Below are 15,004 nucleotides of genomic sequence, written 5' to 3'. Positions count from 1 at the left end.
CCATCAGAGTGATAGAACCCTGGATAGGGCAGAAATTTTCAGAGTGATTTGCCAATGATAGCATAGGCTAGCCAAGAACTCTGAGAAGAAGTATGAGAACAATAATTATGAAGACTACTGTTATATTGGGGAAGGTTAGCTTGCCTTCTACCATGTAAACACCACCTATTCATACTGTGTTCAGCTCTGAGTGTGCATATAAAAATTAAAGGAAGAAAAGGGTAAAACAGGATTGAGTAAGTGAATAATATAGCTTACAGTCAATGATGATTGTTATTTTTGGACACAGCCAATGTGGGATTTCTTTTTTTTTTTTTTTTTGGCTTGAATATGGATGTTTGTTATAAAGATTTTGATTTGGGGGCTAAGGGTGAGGAGAAGCAGGAGAGGGATTAGTGATAGACTGCCCAAAAAGGTGAGGCAGGGGAAAAAAAGAAATGAAGATAACTGAAGCAATTTTTTTTTTTTAATGCACAGAAGAGAACAGAAGGAAAGCAACAGGGTGACACAGACAAGCTATACAACATTGAAAATTTCATGTTGGAGATATTATGTGATTAAAAGGAAAAGAAAGCAGTTCATTTTTAAAAAAATATTTAAAACTAAATACAAAATAAGAAGAGACAAAATAGAAAAAGGAATTCCAAATATGTAACAATAAATTTACATTTCAAGAAAGCATATATAATAACAGATTATATTTATGATTATCCATCTTTTCTTTGCTTCCTTATAGGTTATTCTTCTGTTCTGTTGTGCACTTTTTACAGATATATATATATATATATATTTCACACATATATACATAAATATTTACACATACATAAACGTGCCCTTAAAACAATATTAATATGGCTGAAATATAATGTAGATTTCTCTTTTGGTTGAAGTTAAAGTTTTGGTTAAACTTTTAAGTTTATCTGAGATTGATAATTGCTAGTCTTTATTTTTTCTAATAAATTCCATTCCTGATGCTTGTTATTGTGTTTGTGTATATCTCTTATTTCCTATCCCTACTAACTTTTCTGTTTTAATTCAAATCTCTAACTTGCTTTGCTATTATTTAAGCTCCCCCATACATCTTTTTTTATCCCATTCCCATTAATCTACATACTCTTTGCCATTTTATTAGATGCCATCCTTTCTTTCCCTCTTTATTTCTTTCAAATTGATCTACACATGTTGTCCTACTGCTATAAATCTACACACCTTTCTATATCCCACCTTATCCTATTCCCTTCTCTCTTATTTCTTTGTAGATTTTGGAGGATGCAATACCTTCATGGTGTGTGTGTGTGTGTGTGTGTGTGTGTGTGTGTGTGTGTGTAGGCAGTAAGAGAGATTTAAGCCTGTTTCTACATTTTATTTTGGAAATGCCTGTTTTACCTACTGTTTTCAAGTTCAGGATTTTTAAAAAATTAAATTAAAAATTGTAAGTTGTTAGTAAAGAAAAAATGTCACCAAATGTGGAAATAGTTCTTTTCATAGCTTAGTTTATGTGAATGATCTACACTTGAAGATTTAAATGAGTGTTCTAAACAAAGCACTTCCATTTATTGATAAGCTCACAATATATTTCTACTCAAAATATGGAAATACCACTTGATTCCCATTGATTCTTTGGAAAGGGATATTTATTTTTATCTTTTCCCCAACTCTTTTGATAAAGAATCATTTGCCTTCTAGCCTCTCAGTAAGGCTTCTATATCCTATTTAAGGTCAACCAATCAATTAATTGTGTAGCTATTGAATGTCCAATTCTGTGCTAAATACTATAGGAAAATGCAAACATATGAAATATCTTTTGTCCTAAAAAAAGCCTCCAATTTCTTGATTAAGTGAAACTGACACACATAAAACCAATAGAGAGAATTAATATTACAGTATTAAGTGCTCAGAATCTGAATTGTGTGACAATTAAGAGAAAGGTCAGTGTGGAATGCAGTACTCAGGGAAAACTCCATAAAGGACCATGGGCCTTCAAATGAACCTTTAAAGATGGGCAAATTTTGAATAAGTAGAGCAAAAGGAAGGGAGAGGGAACTTCTAATGGTGAACATGGTCAAAATCATGGAAGAAGCATGAGTCACTGAAACTAGGTAAGGTAACGACAAAGGAGGGTGACCTAACTGGGGTATAGACTATATATTGGGAAATAGTGAAATGTACAGTTTTATTGGCAATGTTGGTCTAGGAAAGAAAGATAGGGGAGCTAGTCCTTGCTGCAGCTGGCAAAAGGAGAGATGATGAAGACTTTTGAGCAGAGAAATGAAATGATGAAAGCAATGTGTTAGGAAGATTCCTCTGGCAGTTTGTACAGGATGGGTTGGGGGTGGGGCGGGAAATGAGGCTGGAAGACAAGCTACTAGGCTGTTGCCATAATACAAGTGTGAGAAGATGAGAATGATTATCAGTGGGAATGGGAAAAGGAGGATACAAGTTATGTTTCAAAGAAAGCATCAAGACTCGAATATTACTGAAGGGAGAGATGAGTCAAAGATTTCCCCAAACCTCTTAGACTCATCCTTCCTTTCATAGCAGAGATCAGAGAAATTATTTCTGACTTTTCCTTTCACATAGCTAACAGTTGCTTAAACAACTTTTAAATCTAGTGATTAAAAAAACTTCCCTGTCAAACTAATTTTTAAAAATATATTGTCTCAAGACTTATGTTAGATTTTATATGAATAAAAATGTAAATAAAATGTGTGGTCACTAAACACAGAGTACTTATAGTCTTAGTTAAGGATAGAAAAAAGCATTTATTAAAGAAAAGCATTTGTTAAGCCCTTATTATGTGAAATGCAAAAACCATGCAAATAAGACTCCATAGTATACAACTTAATGCAAACTAATATGGTATAACCTAACTACATATGCACTCTAGAAATTTGAATCAAAGCAGAAATTAGTCACTAAGACCTCTTAAGATTTTTTTCTGGGGTTTCAGTTCTGAAAAAGGGACACTTTCCTCTGCTCTTTTAAACTCTTTCTTCCAAAATAATGGGAATTATAAAAACCTAATTTCAGGGCATCTCAAAAGTCCTTCACTTATATCATGTTATTTGTCTTTACAATAATCCTGCAAGGTAAAAATGTGATAAGACTTCACATCTGCCTTTTCTTATTTTTTCCCTACCTATGGCAGGCATATTCCATAGTATCTGCAATACGTTTGTGTGAAGAGAATTTAAAATTTCCCAATTTAGTTCAGTTGGTCTAATTTCTTGAAGACTGATGATTCTTTTGAGAGAGAAAAGGAGGGGAAGAGATAGGGGGGAGGGAGAGGGAGAGAGAGAAGAGAAATAGAGATAGAGACAGAGACAGACAGACAGATGGAATCAGACACACAAGAGACAAAGACACAAATAGAGACATAGAGAATGAGAAAGGGTACAGAATTTTAAAAAGAAAAAAAATTTGGACAAATCACTAAACCCCTCAAAGTCTTGATTTTGTAAATTTAAGGATTTAACTAGATGGCTGCTATGGTTCTTTCTAGCTAGAAATCTATGACTCTAGAATCATAAAAATGAAAAGGCCTTAATTAAGCACTTGAGGCAGTATGGTACTGTAGGGGAAAATGATGCATTTGTAATAAGAGGACTGGGTTCAAAGCTTGGTTTTGCCATTTATTGCCTTTGTGATTTCTAGAACTACAATCCTATTGTGTTCCCAATAATCTGCTAAATTCTAGGAATGCAAAGACATCTGACTACAAGAGTTTACATCTTAATAAGGAGAAGTGATACACATAAAATACTGGTGGCCAGGAAGGTAAATTGTGGTTCATAAAATTGAGCGGACTCAAGGGAGAAATAACAGATTGAAATATTATTTCCAGTAGCAGTGGAAGTTCTGGTTCAGTTTGGTTCCAAAATCAGAAAGTTTTTAGGGGCTGCTAGAGGGAGGTGTGTGCATGTGAAGGGAGGAAGCTGGGGAAAACCAAGAAGGAATGTGGAAGACCAAAAAGTGATTAATGAGTATGGGAAGGGAGTACAATGAGCAACTGGACTGATATAGTGAACCATATAATGGACGATGAAGTATTAACTAATCAGAGTCTGGGCATTTCAAGTCAAGAGTTCTGGAGCTGAAAGAATTAAGTTATTCAGATTCTAGTCTCTGGTTGCTGATACAAGGGGGTTGATAAAAAGATGGTGGGGAGAAGAAAAGAGGTAAATGAGGAAGAAAGAAGACTGATGAAGAGGAATCTTTTAGGGAAAAAAAATTCCCTACATTTCCCCAAGGTGTTCTGCAAATATTCTCTATCAGCTGTAAATGACTTAGCTATTCTCAGCAATACAATGATCGAAGGATCTAAAGGACTTACTATGAAAAATGTTATCCATACCAGAGAAAAAAGTGATGGAGTCTGAATACAGATGGAAACATACTTTTTTTTAACTTTATTTTTTTAAGTTTTTTTTTTTTTTTTTGAGATGAAGGGGAATCTATATTTTCTTTTGTGACATGATTTTTATGGAAATGCTTTGTACACCTTTACATTGGCCTTCTCAAGGAAAGATGGGAGTAGAGAGGAAGGGAGGGAGGGAGGGAGGGAGGGAGGGAGAGAATATGGAACTCAAAGTTTTAACAATAAATGTAAAAATTTTACATGTAACTGGAAAAATAATATATATACATTTATATATATAAATAAACATTTCAATTGAAGAGATAAGGAAGACATAAATGGATGACATGTCCTAATATTTGTCTTATACACATTTCATGAATTATTTTTTGCTTTTTAAAACTAATCCAGAACAGCAGGCACTTTTATAGTATCTTTAGAGCCTTTTCTTATTTTTGCCTAGTTGGGACTGATACTGCTGGTTGTCAGGTCAGTATAACTGATTGGAAGCCTTAGGGAAATTTGGTGATGGAACAACACCAAGTGTTATATATTGGCAGATCTGGCTCCATTTAATCCTAACTCTGAGAATCATGTTTTACTAGTTATCTTGCTGCTTTAAAGGAAAAAAAAAAAAAAAAAAAAGGGGATGGGGTGAAGTGAGAGAAGTAGAAAAAGTCTGATGTTTTTTGACCTCTAAGGAAAGGTGTATTATTTTCTTAGTGAAAAAATAAAAAATGTAATGCAGTTCAACAAATGTCAAATATTTATGTTACTAGGTGATGAGGTCCTGAGTAGGATGTTGGACAGAGAGAAACTAAAGAATTGATCCTGGAGGCAAGCAGGAAGAAGGCTCTGATAGAGATCAGTTTAGCTCCATGGTCCCACCATTTGGGCAGATCATCCAGTCTGAAATCCAAGTTATGTCAAACTCCTGAGACCCACCCTCTGTAGAAGTCTCGAGCTGTCTCACTTTGCCATGCCCTGTCAGAAATCCCAGTCATGTCCCTGAGGTTTAATTTTCCCAATAAAATCTATTATGGCCCCCATCCCATGGCTGCTGCCTTCCTTTGGGTCAGTCTGCCACATCACTTTCCTTGTGGTGTCTTTCCCCTTCCCCTTTCCTCATGCCATGTGGTATCTCCCCTAACTCCACTATGCCTCCTGACCCCACTTCTCCTTAGAGCTAACTAACTCTTTTAAGGTACTAAATCCCTTTCAAGATTTAGCCTGCCAGCTTAAGGGCATGTCCCAACCTCATGGGACCCTCCCTTTCTACTGGGTAAGAACTTGTCTTTCATAAGCTCTCCCAACTCTATTTCATATTTACTATTCCTGGCATCTTTTGTATCCCTTCATTTTGCCTGTAACCCATTTCCCTTTTGCCAAAGAGAATGGCTATTATGAATTCTTCATGTGACTGAATCCCAACTTTTGGTGACTACCATCATCTGGTGTCTACATTACCTATATCAATTTGATTCTTGAATCACATTAGTACTGGAGGCATAAAAAATGAAAAATATTGTTCTAACTCTTTAAGGAATTTACAATCTTCAATGGAGAAATGAGGCATATATACAAATAAAACAGGTTATAAATTGAATATATAGGATTTAGAATTAAGAAACTTCCAGATCATCTTACAAAATTCCCTTATTTTCTAGATGAAAAAACTGAAACCCAGAGAAATTAATTGGCTTGTCCAGGGTCATAGAGGCCTGGGAATTGGAATACAGGTTGTCTGATAGACATAATATGCTTTTTTCATTTCCTGCTATTGTCTTCGTGAAAGAATCACTAAGGATTTCAAGGAAGCACATGACCTGGGAATAGAAATAAGGGAAGGAGTCAATACGTGGGGATGGGCATGGATGCGGTGGAAAGTCCATTCTAAGCCTAGAGAAAGGCCTTTGAAAAGGCTAACAAAAAGACAATGGCCCTCCATTACTTATTAAATAAAATAAGAATTTTTAATTCTGGACTTTGAATAGTTTAGCTTCAAAGTCAACTGAGTGAAGGAGAAAGGGAGTATGGTGCCAGATGGGGGAAGGCTTTGAATTCAAAACTAAGGAGTTTATATTTTATTTGACTGGTAATGAATAACCATGGAAAGTTTTTGAGTAGGGAACTGATGTGTGACTATACTTCCAAAGAGAATGGATTAGAGAAGGGAAGAAAGAGTGTAAAAAAGATCAAGTTAGAGAAAATTAGCAACTGAGCATTATGATTTAATGTTAAATTTGAGGGTTCAATTTCCTTTTTATTTCTTTGAGTATGTTGCTTAAATGTCTGTTCACTATTTTTCATTTGTTTTGGAAGTTACTGTCTCCCTTTCTAGCAATGTGCACAAGTCAACGGGACTTTGGGAAGGAGAGGTCATTCTTACGCTGTATTCAATGGAATGGGGGGTAAAGAGGGAAAGAGATAGAGGTTAGAAACCAGGTAAATGATAATTAAAATATTCTTAAGAGCAAAAGTTGTTTATGTGATAAAATGAGCACATGTAAGTTTTTTAAAAATAAAATTATACAATTTTCCAAATGTAGATGAAATGTCAAAGCTTAGCCTAAAAACCTTCAACTTAACAATTCCACCAACAAGCATACACCTCAAAGAAATCAAAGAGAGAGACAAAGATTTAGTATGTTTCCATATAGTCATAATAGGCAAAGTAGATAGAGCACAGGGCCTGAGTTCAAAAAGCCTCAGATACTAGCTTTATGAGCCATAGCAAATTATTTAACTTGTGTCTGCTTTGGTTTCCTCAACTCTAAAATGAGGATAATAGCAGCATTTAACCTGCAGGGTTGATATGAAGATCAAATCAAGTAATTTTTGTAAAGTATTTGGCATGATGCCTGGAATAGTAGGTGATATATAAATGCTTATTCCTCACTCCCCAACTCTTTGTGCTAGCAGAGAATAGGAAATAAAGTGATTGCCCAATTTTTAGGGGATGACTGAAGAAACATTGTGGGAAAGGAATATAAAATATTACCATACAATAAATAATGATGGATGTCAGGAATTTAGAGGCACATGAAATTTGTATGAGTTAATAAAAGAATAAAATAAACTTCGTATAAAAATGCAAATAATTCCATGAAGTGATCACATTTAAACTTGTACTATTCTCACTTAAAACTATAAATAAAATGTGGTCATTGGATCTAGTTCAATGGAAATATGCAATGAAAAAATGTTAAAAATAAGATTTTTAAAAATCTCTTTATCAGTGTAACATAAGAGCAAAGGATAAAGAAAAGTTTATTTCTGTTTCAAGTTATTATAAAATAATAGTTGTAAGGGGCAGTGAGATAGCTCAGTGGCATTAGCCCTGAAGTCAGTAGGACCGGAATTCAAATCTTACTTCAGATACCTAACACTTCCTAGCTGTGTGACACTGGGCAAGTCACTTAACCCCAATTGCCCCAGCAAAAAATAAAATAAAATAATAATTGTAGAAAGTAAAATTTTAAACATTAAAAGTAACTAAATATTGCATCTAAAATATGTCTACAATGACAATATGATGAAAATATTGTTATTGTCATTTATTTTTGCAGTATGGGTTGAACTATTGAACTGTTTTTTCTTTAAATCTTCATAAGTAGGCTGATATCCACATATCAGTAAATTTGCATGTTAACATTCTCATATAAAGAACCAAGTGCAGTTAGATGACCTGGGACATAATCTAAAATCAGTAATGCTTTCAACACAGTGTTGTCCTTGCAATATTTTTCAATGGCTAGGTTAAAATAATTTGAGAATAGATCTTGAAAACAGTTTTAGTCATCCATGCCAAAGAACTGGAAAAAATTGACAGGCAGGGTCTCTCAGGAGCTCATGGATTTTGAGATATAAGAGAGATTTTAACTTAAAATTCCCTTACTTTTGCACTACCTGCCCAAAGCAACAAAAGTCTTACACAATACTTAGTCACTTTAAATCCAGATTGAATTTTTTTTTTCTTATGTTCTGGAAGACATCCTTTTCTAGCATAAACCAGTCTCATTCACATTAAAAATTGTTGATCAGAATATATATATATATATATATATATATATATATATATATACACACACTTTTGATTATTTTCATCAGGATATTTAACCACAAGGTCCTCATCTGTACTGGCCACTTCTCCAGTAATTTTTAACATTATGCAATAGAAATTGATTTTTAAAGTGGTTGAACCAATCAAAACTTGTAGTAAAAGTTTCTTCACTATGTGCTTCATTTCCATGTTTTTTCCCTATCTTAAATAAATATGAAGCTTTTGTTTGAATGCCTGCTCTGCAAAGAGGAAGGCTTTTGACTGAAATCTTCAAACTAGAAAGCTAAAGGATATCTATCTATCCATTTCTCTCATTGTTAAACTTCTATTCCTTGCAGTTGCTTACAAATGAACAAAAACTGACACAATTTCTTCCTTTATTTTTACTTCCCCTCTGTGTTTTATAATCTTCTACTCCATAGGTTCAAACATTCCGACATCTTGTCCTATTTTAGAATTATTATGGCCATTTGTATTGCTGGTCAGTTACATCAAATATCCGTTTTAATGTAATAGAAAGTTTCTTCTTCTTCACTCTGAAAAATTAAAAATAACAATGAAAGTCTCAGGAAAGGAGAATTATATATACAAATATTTATGTATCGTGTATATGTATATACATGTATGTGTATGTTTATGAATTTAGATAAAACTTCTTCCTCATAAAGGTGAGAAATTAGAATACACACCACGAGAAAAATAATTTTTGTATTATATATTGTTTATATATTATTATTTATATATTACATAATATATATTTTGTATTATATATTGTTGATTAATTAATTTAATTTGTTATAAGAGAGGACACTGGAGGGTGGTGGGAAAGGAAAGGACTCTGATGTAAATCAATCATACAATCTATAGACAAGCATTTATTAAATGCCCACTGTCTTGGTCACTGCATTAATACTGGGAACACAAATATAAAGAATTAAACAATCTATTCAAAAGCAACTTACATTCTAATGGGGAATTTTTAAAAGTACATTATATAAGTAGATATAGGATAAATATAAAGAGAATAAATACAAAATAGTTAAATGCAAGTTAATTTGAAAGGAAGGACCAGCAGTTGGGAATATCTTCATGTAAAAAAGTGGTGCTTGATATATATCTTATAGGAAAAGTTATTCTGTAATGATTAAAAACATCAATAAAACTTTTTTTAAGTGTGTTCTGATTTGACAGAAATTTGTTCATACTACTTCTACCCTCTCCCATTTCCAATGTCCTAATTCAGGTTTTCATTACATCTAAGCTATACAATTGCAAGAGCTTCATAATTGGTCTTTGTACTTTATTTCTCCTTTTCCCAGCATAGATTCTGCAAAAAAAAAAAAAAAAAGATGATTTTCCTAAAGTATAGGTCTAACTGTGTCCCCAATTAAGTAGCTCTAATGTCTTGGTAGAAAGCTGTATTGAGTGACCTCAAAAGCTCCTCTAGAGATGGTTATAACATATAGTAAATGGAAATTTCCCCAATTGATGTGCACTACATTTGTTCTCTTGGCAAAAACAAAAATGCTGTTATAAATATTTTTCTATACAACCTCTCTTTAGTCATGTATATATATTTCCTCCAATATCATGAAATTAAGAGAATTCAGAAATCTATGGTGATCCTGGTAAAATTCTGGAACATATTATTTAAGAAGATTAAAGAGGTATATAAACACTTAAAAAGGAGAGTGATGATAAATAAGAGCTAACATAGATTCATCAAAAACAGATCATAAAGTTTATTAGACTGATTAGTAAGGGGAATTCAATGTACATATATAGATTTCTGCAAGGCATTAGAGAAAGTCTCTCTCATAATATCTATATAGACAAGATAAAATGATGGAAGCTAGGTTTTAGAAAAGTTAAATGTATTTGGATATTCCTGAATGGCCTATTCAAAGAGTGCTTTCTAGTGCTGTGTGTTTTCTCAAGAGTCTTTTTTTGTCCTTGTTTTATTTTTCTTCAATATTTAAATCAACGACAAATCAAGAGATATGTGCTATATTTAATCAAATTTTTAGATAATAGGAAAATGAGAGGCAGAGTTAAAATAGTAGGCAATATAATCTGGTCCTCATGGTGAGATATCAGAAAAGTTTTCAATTAGCAATAATCACCTCAGTTAAACCTCATTGGCTACAATAGTGTCACTGTGTCAGGAAACAAAAAATCTTGATTGCTTATAAGAAAGGGCAGAGTATAGTGAAATGAAATTTAATAATGGTAAATGTAAAATTCCTACATGGGTTCAAGAAATCAACTGTATAATTGCAGTATTGTAGAGACATGTCTAGGCAATAGTTGCTGTCAATAAATCAATAAATATTTATTATGAAGGAGGTCTAGTGGATTATAAGTTCAATTTGATCTAACAGTATGATATAGTAGTAAAAAAAATGGGAACTTAAGTTATGTCAACCGAAGTATAATGTTTATAATGAGAGAGGTCAATGTTTTCTGCAATAACCAAGCCTCATCTGCAAGATTCAATTCTGGTTGCCAAATGTTTAGGAAGATACCTGGAGTAAATTCAAAGGACAACTTCAATAGTGAGAGGACTGGAAATCATTCCAGAAGAGGAGTGTTTGAAGGAATGCAGGAGATTAAGACTGGAAAAGAAAAGACTTGTTGAGGGGGTAGGGGATAGAGAAACACAATACTTATCTTCAAATATTTGAAGGCCTGTCATGTGAAAGGGGGACTAGATTGTTTTACTTGGGCTCAACAGAATGAGGGCCAACTTGAGAAGCTACAGACAGGTAGATTTTTAGCTCTGTGCAAGAAATATATTCTTAAAAAATTAGAGCTGTCCTAAAGTGAGATGGATCTCTGTAAAGTAGTTGCTCTCTCCCACTCCTCCATTAGAAATATTAAAGAAAAGATTGAATAATTGCTTGTTAAGAACTTTATAGGGAACATTTATTTTCAGGTATGAGTTGGACTAGAAGATTTCTGATGTAATTTCCAACTCTATAATTCTGTTTTTCTTTTTTTATATCTGCAGCAAATGTAATTAGTTTTCTCCCTTCTACAAATGAAAATGTAAATAAGTTATAAAAAGGAGAAAATAATAACTTTAGTTCTATTTTCATTTACACTCAATAATTTATTCACATATTTATATTTTGAAATAAAAAGTAGCAAAAAAGTTTACAGAATTTCTTTAGTTCAATTCCCTAATAGGACAATTGAACTTTTTTTTTTTCCTAAAAAAGGAAAATGTTTCCATAAACTGTGGATTGGATTGCATTGGATTGGATTAGTTATGTTATGACCAAAGATCAGTTGTGTCTAATTTTGTGGCAGCCCTGAAAAAACAAATTAGGAAATTCAGCATTCTATTAATCTTTCCAAAGAGAAGAATTAGTATCGATTTATCTGCATGTCTTTTAACTACTATGCAACAGACTGAAACCAGAGTCAGCTTTGGGAAATGCAAGGCCAAATGGGGAATTATAAAATAATTGTGAAATTCAAGGGTATTTTCATTTGTTTAGGTAAAAGTATAATTTAAAATAAGTGATAGGCATTGCCAATAAAAATGCAAATGTGTTTGGTCATGTTGTAACTTGTAGTATAGTATTTTTTCTATTTGTTATTTTGTATCTTCTCTTTTTGTGTCTCTGTATATACAGTATAGCTTTCCAAGCACAGAATGGACTACTCCACCCTCTAATTTTCTTATCTATTGAGATTCCTTCTTTCCTTCAAATGCCATCTTCTCCATGAATTGAAAGTGATCTCTCCCTCTTCAAATTGCTCCTCCAACTTTGGGCCTCTCTTTTGCCCTTATCTTATTCTCCCTTGTATACATATCATTTCCTCCCTAATAATAAGTTTAACAAGGGTCTAATCACGGGATCACCAATTTAAATTAAGAAGGAATATGAGAAAACATCTAGTTCAGTTTCTTCATTTGCCAAGTGAAGAAACTGAGGTTTACAAAACTTAAGTGAGCTTACTAAAAGTCACTGAAATTTTAAAGGAGTGGCGAGTTTATCTTCAATGTTTTACGTCTTCTTTGTACCATGAAAGCTACATTGTATCTGTAGCAGCCGCACCTAGTCTTGCACGTTGTAAGTACCCAATAAACAAACGTTTGTAGAATTGAATTGCAAGTTTTATTCCTGTATTACATTAAGTTTCTTAAGGGTAAAAACCATGGGGATACATCTTCAAATCTCCAGAATCAAGAACTAAGTGGGGCACATAGTAGATACTGAACTAATGTTTGTTGAAATTAATAAAGGATGTCTTTTAAATATTAACTCAATCAACAATATTACCGTAACAAATTATTCTTTCCTACGGTGCAGAGTAGGGACGGGAGAGGATCTCGAGGGTACTCCAGGGCAGAATCAAAGTGTCCCAGATACTAAGACCTTGGGCCCACTTCCCCAACCACACAGAGCTTTTCTGTACGAGCGCCCAAGGCATAAATTCATGTTCAAATGTGAGCCACCCATCCCCAGTTCCGCCTCAATTTTCTCCCTCCCTCTAGACCTTCCCTCCCCCCCCCCAAAGTAAATATATCAATTGTACACGTGCAAAACGTTATTTTCTTATTAGCAATGTTGCAAGAAAAAAATAGAGAAAAAGAACAAAGTATACTTCAGTCCTCACTCAGACTACGTGAGTGCTCTCCCGGGAGTTAGATAGCATTTTTCATGGCGAGTCTTATACCCTGATAGCCACAGTAGGTAGGGTTCTGAGCATTCGGCCGAGAGGGCCATCATTGGCTGAGAAACTTCGTCACTCCGGCAGCCAGAGTCCCGCCCCGTTCTTTCCCCAGAAGGCAGCTCCTTTCTGGAGCTGACAACGTCTTCCGCGATCGTTTGAGCCTCCTCGGCTCCCGTCCTAGATAATCTCTCTCTCTCTCTCTCTCCCCCCCATCCCCCCGCCCTTCCCTCTGCTGCTTCTTTCCCTCCGCCTCCTTACACGGTTTTCCCCTCCCCCCAGCCCCCCCATCTCCTCCTCCCCCTCCTCCTCCATCGTCTCGGAGAGCTCCGGGAGCTGCCGCCACGGTCAGTGGCGTAGCCGGACTCTGTGTCTGAGGTAGATCTCGAGGAGCGGGCGGGCCTGGATCACGGTCACGTCCCGGGTGGGGGCCATGGGGGAAGCGGCCCTGGTCGTTCTCGACGCTGACTGAGAGCGGCTCCCGCTCCCGTAGGAGGCGCCATGGACCGAGCCGCCGCCGCCGCCGCCGCTGCCGCCGCCGCCGCCGGGGACCAGGTACGCGGGGCTGGACCGGGCGAGCCCCGGAGCCTGCAGAGGCCCGAGGCCCGGCACGGATGCGGAAAGAAAGTCTCGTTCCGGGGCCGCGTCTGACAGTTCCCCTTCCCCCTCCCCCCTGATGTTCGCAGTCCCTCTGGTGCTCGGGCCGGCCGGAGGGTGGGGGGCTCCCTGCGTCACCCACTCCGAGGATTTTAGCTTTGGCTGAGCTGGGTCTGACGGCGGGTTTGGGCACCTGCGTGATCCAGGTACTATCTCCCCCCAACCAGTGGTCTCATATTTAGTTCCCCTAATTCCCCCAAATAGTGTCAGTCAGATGCGTCGCCAGAGTGCACACTTGAGAAGGAGGGCATTTCAGTGGAGGCGTCCTAGAAAGAAGTGTCAGTCTTAGGGGTACCTGCACCCAGGTGCTAGCAGGTATTTTAGATAGTTCTGTCGTCCACCTCCTGCTCGGTGACGTCCTCACGCTCCCCGACGGGGAGAACAGCCACGAACTAGCAACGTAGGCAGTGCGGGATACGCTTCCGAACCCAAACAAACCTACTGGTTTTAAAAGTTCAGGGACATTCAACGAACCAAAGTAACATGCCAATTCCCCTCTCCCCCCCCCCCTTTTTTTAAATCTGGAAAGGACTTTTTGTTTGTTTGATTTGTTTTTATACCAAAGTCTTGATAAGTTTTAGAGCGCTATTAGTGTTACGGGTTGACAGGAATAATTGAAATGCCAAAAAAAAAAAAAAAAAAAGGAAAAAGATTTCAGTCAAATGTTTTAGCCTCCTTTCCCCCAAACCTTCTACAAGAGCTGTTAACATGAAGCAAATTTGATAGATACATTTCCTTTCAATGTATGTCTTTTGCTAAAAGCCTTAATCAGGTAATGGGCAGTAGGATGGAGAAAGAAGAGGAGAGGTGCATTGTGAATGTATCTTGGGGATGGGGAGCCATGTTCATAGAGAAAAGGATTCCCAACTTCCTGGGACTCTATGATCCAGGTTTTCTTCTTTCTTTTTCTCTTTTTCTTGTCCCTTTCCCTCTCCTTCTCTTTCCCTTTCTTTCTCTTCTCTCCCTCCTTCCTTCCCCTTTCCTCCCCCTTCTCCGTTTCTTTTTTCTCTCTTCCCTCTTCCTCTTTGCCCTCCCCATCCCCTTTCCTCCCTCCCTCTTTTCCCACCTCTTTTCTCTTTGCCCCTCTCCCTTCCTTCCCTCCCCTTCTCTCAATTTTAGATGTGTATATACACACGTGTGATTTTAAAAATATGAATGGATTTGATAGAGTGTATCTGGAATTACACAAGGGAATATTCATAGAAAAGGGCTATTACAAATATATTTTATATTCTGTTGACCTT

At 36.0% G+C, this 15,004-nt stretch overlaps 1 protein-coding gene across 3 annotated transcripts in view; it reads left to right on the top strand.

The window, feature by feature from the left end:
• The first annotated feature begins 13,329 nt into the window (after window positions 1-13,329).
• The window catches only part of SECISBP2L (SECIS binding protein 2 like), a 79,681-nt gene continuing 78,006 nt past the window's right edge, over window positions 13,330-15,004 (top strand). For all 3 annotated transcript variants that reach the window (XM_031955168.1, XM_031955170.1, XM_031955167.1), the window contains exon 1: window positions 13,330-13,658. In XM_031955168.1, the coding sequence (XP_031811028.1) occupies window positions 13,605-13,658 (54 nt within the window). In that variant the 5' untranslated portion in view covers window positions 13,330-13,604. The remainder of the gene's footprint in view (window positions 13,659-15,004) is intronic.

The sequence above is a fragment of the Sarcophilus harrisii genome, chromosome 2 (assembly GCF_902635505.1).
Source record: "Sarcophilus harrisii chromosome 2, mSarHar1.11, whole genome shotgun sequence".
Classification (NCBI taxonomy): domain Eukaryota; kingdom Metazoa; phylum Chordata; class Mammalia; order Dasyuromorphia; family Dasyuridae; genus Sarcophilus; species Sarcophilus harrisii.
This window is presented reverse-complemented; position numbering and strand designations above follow the sequence as displayed.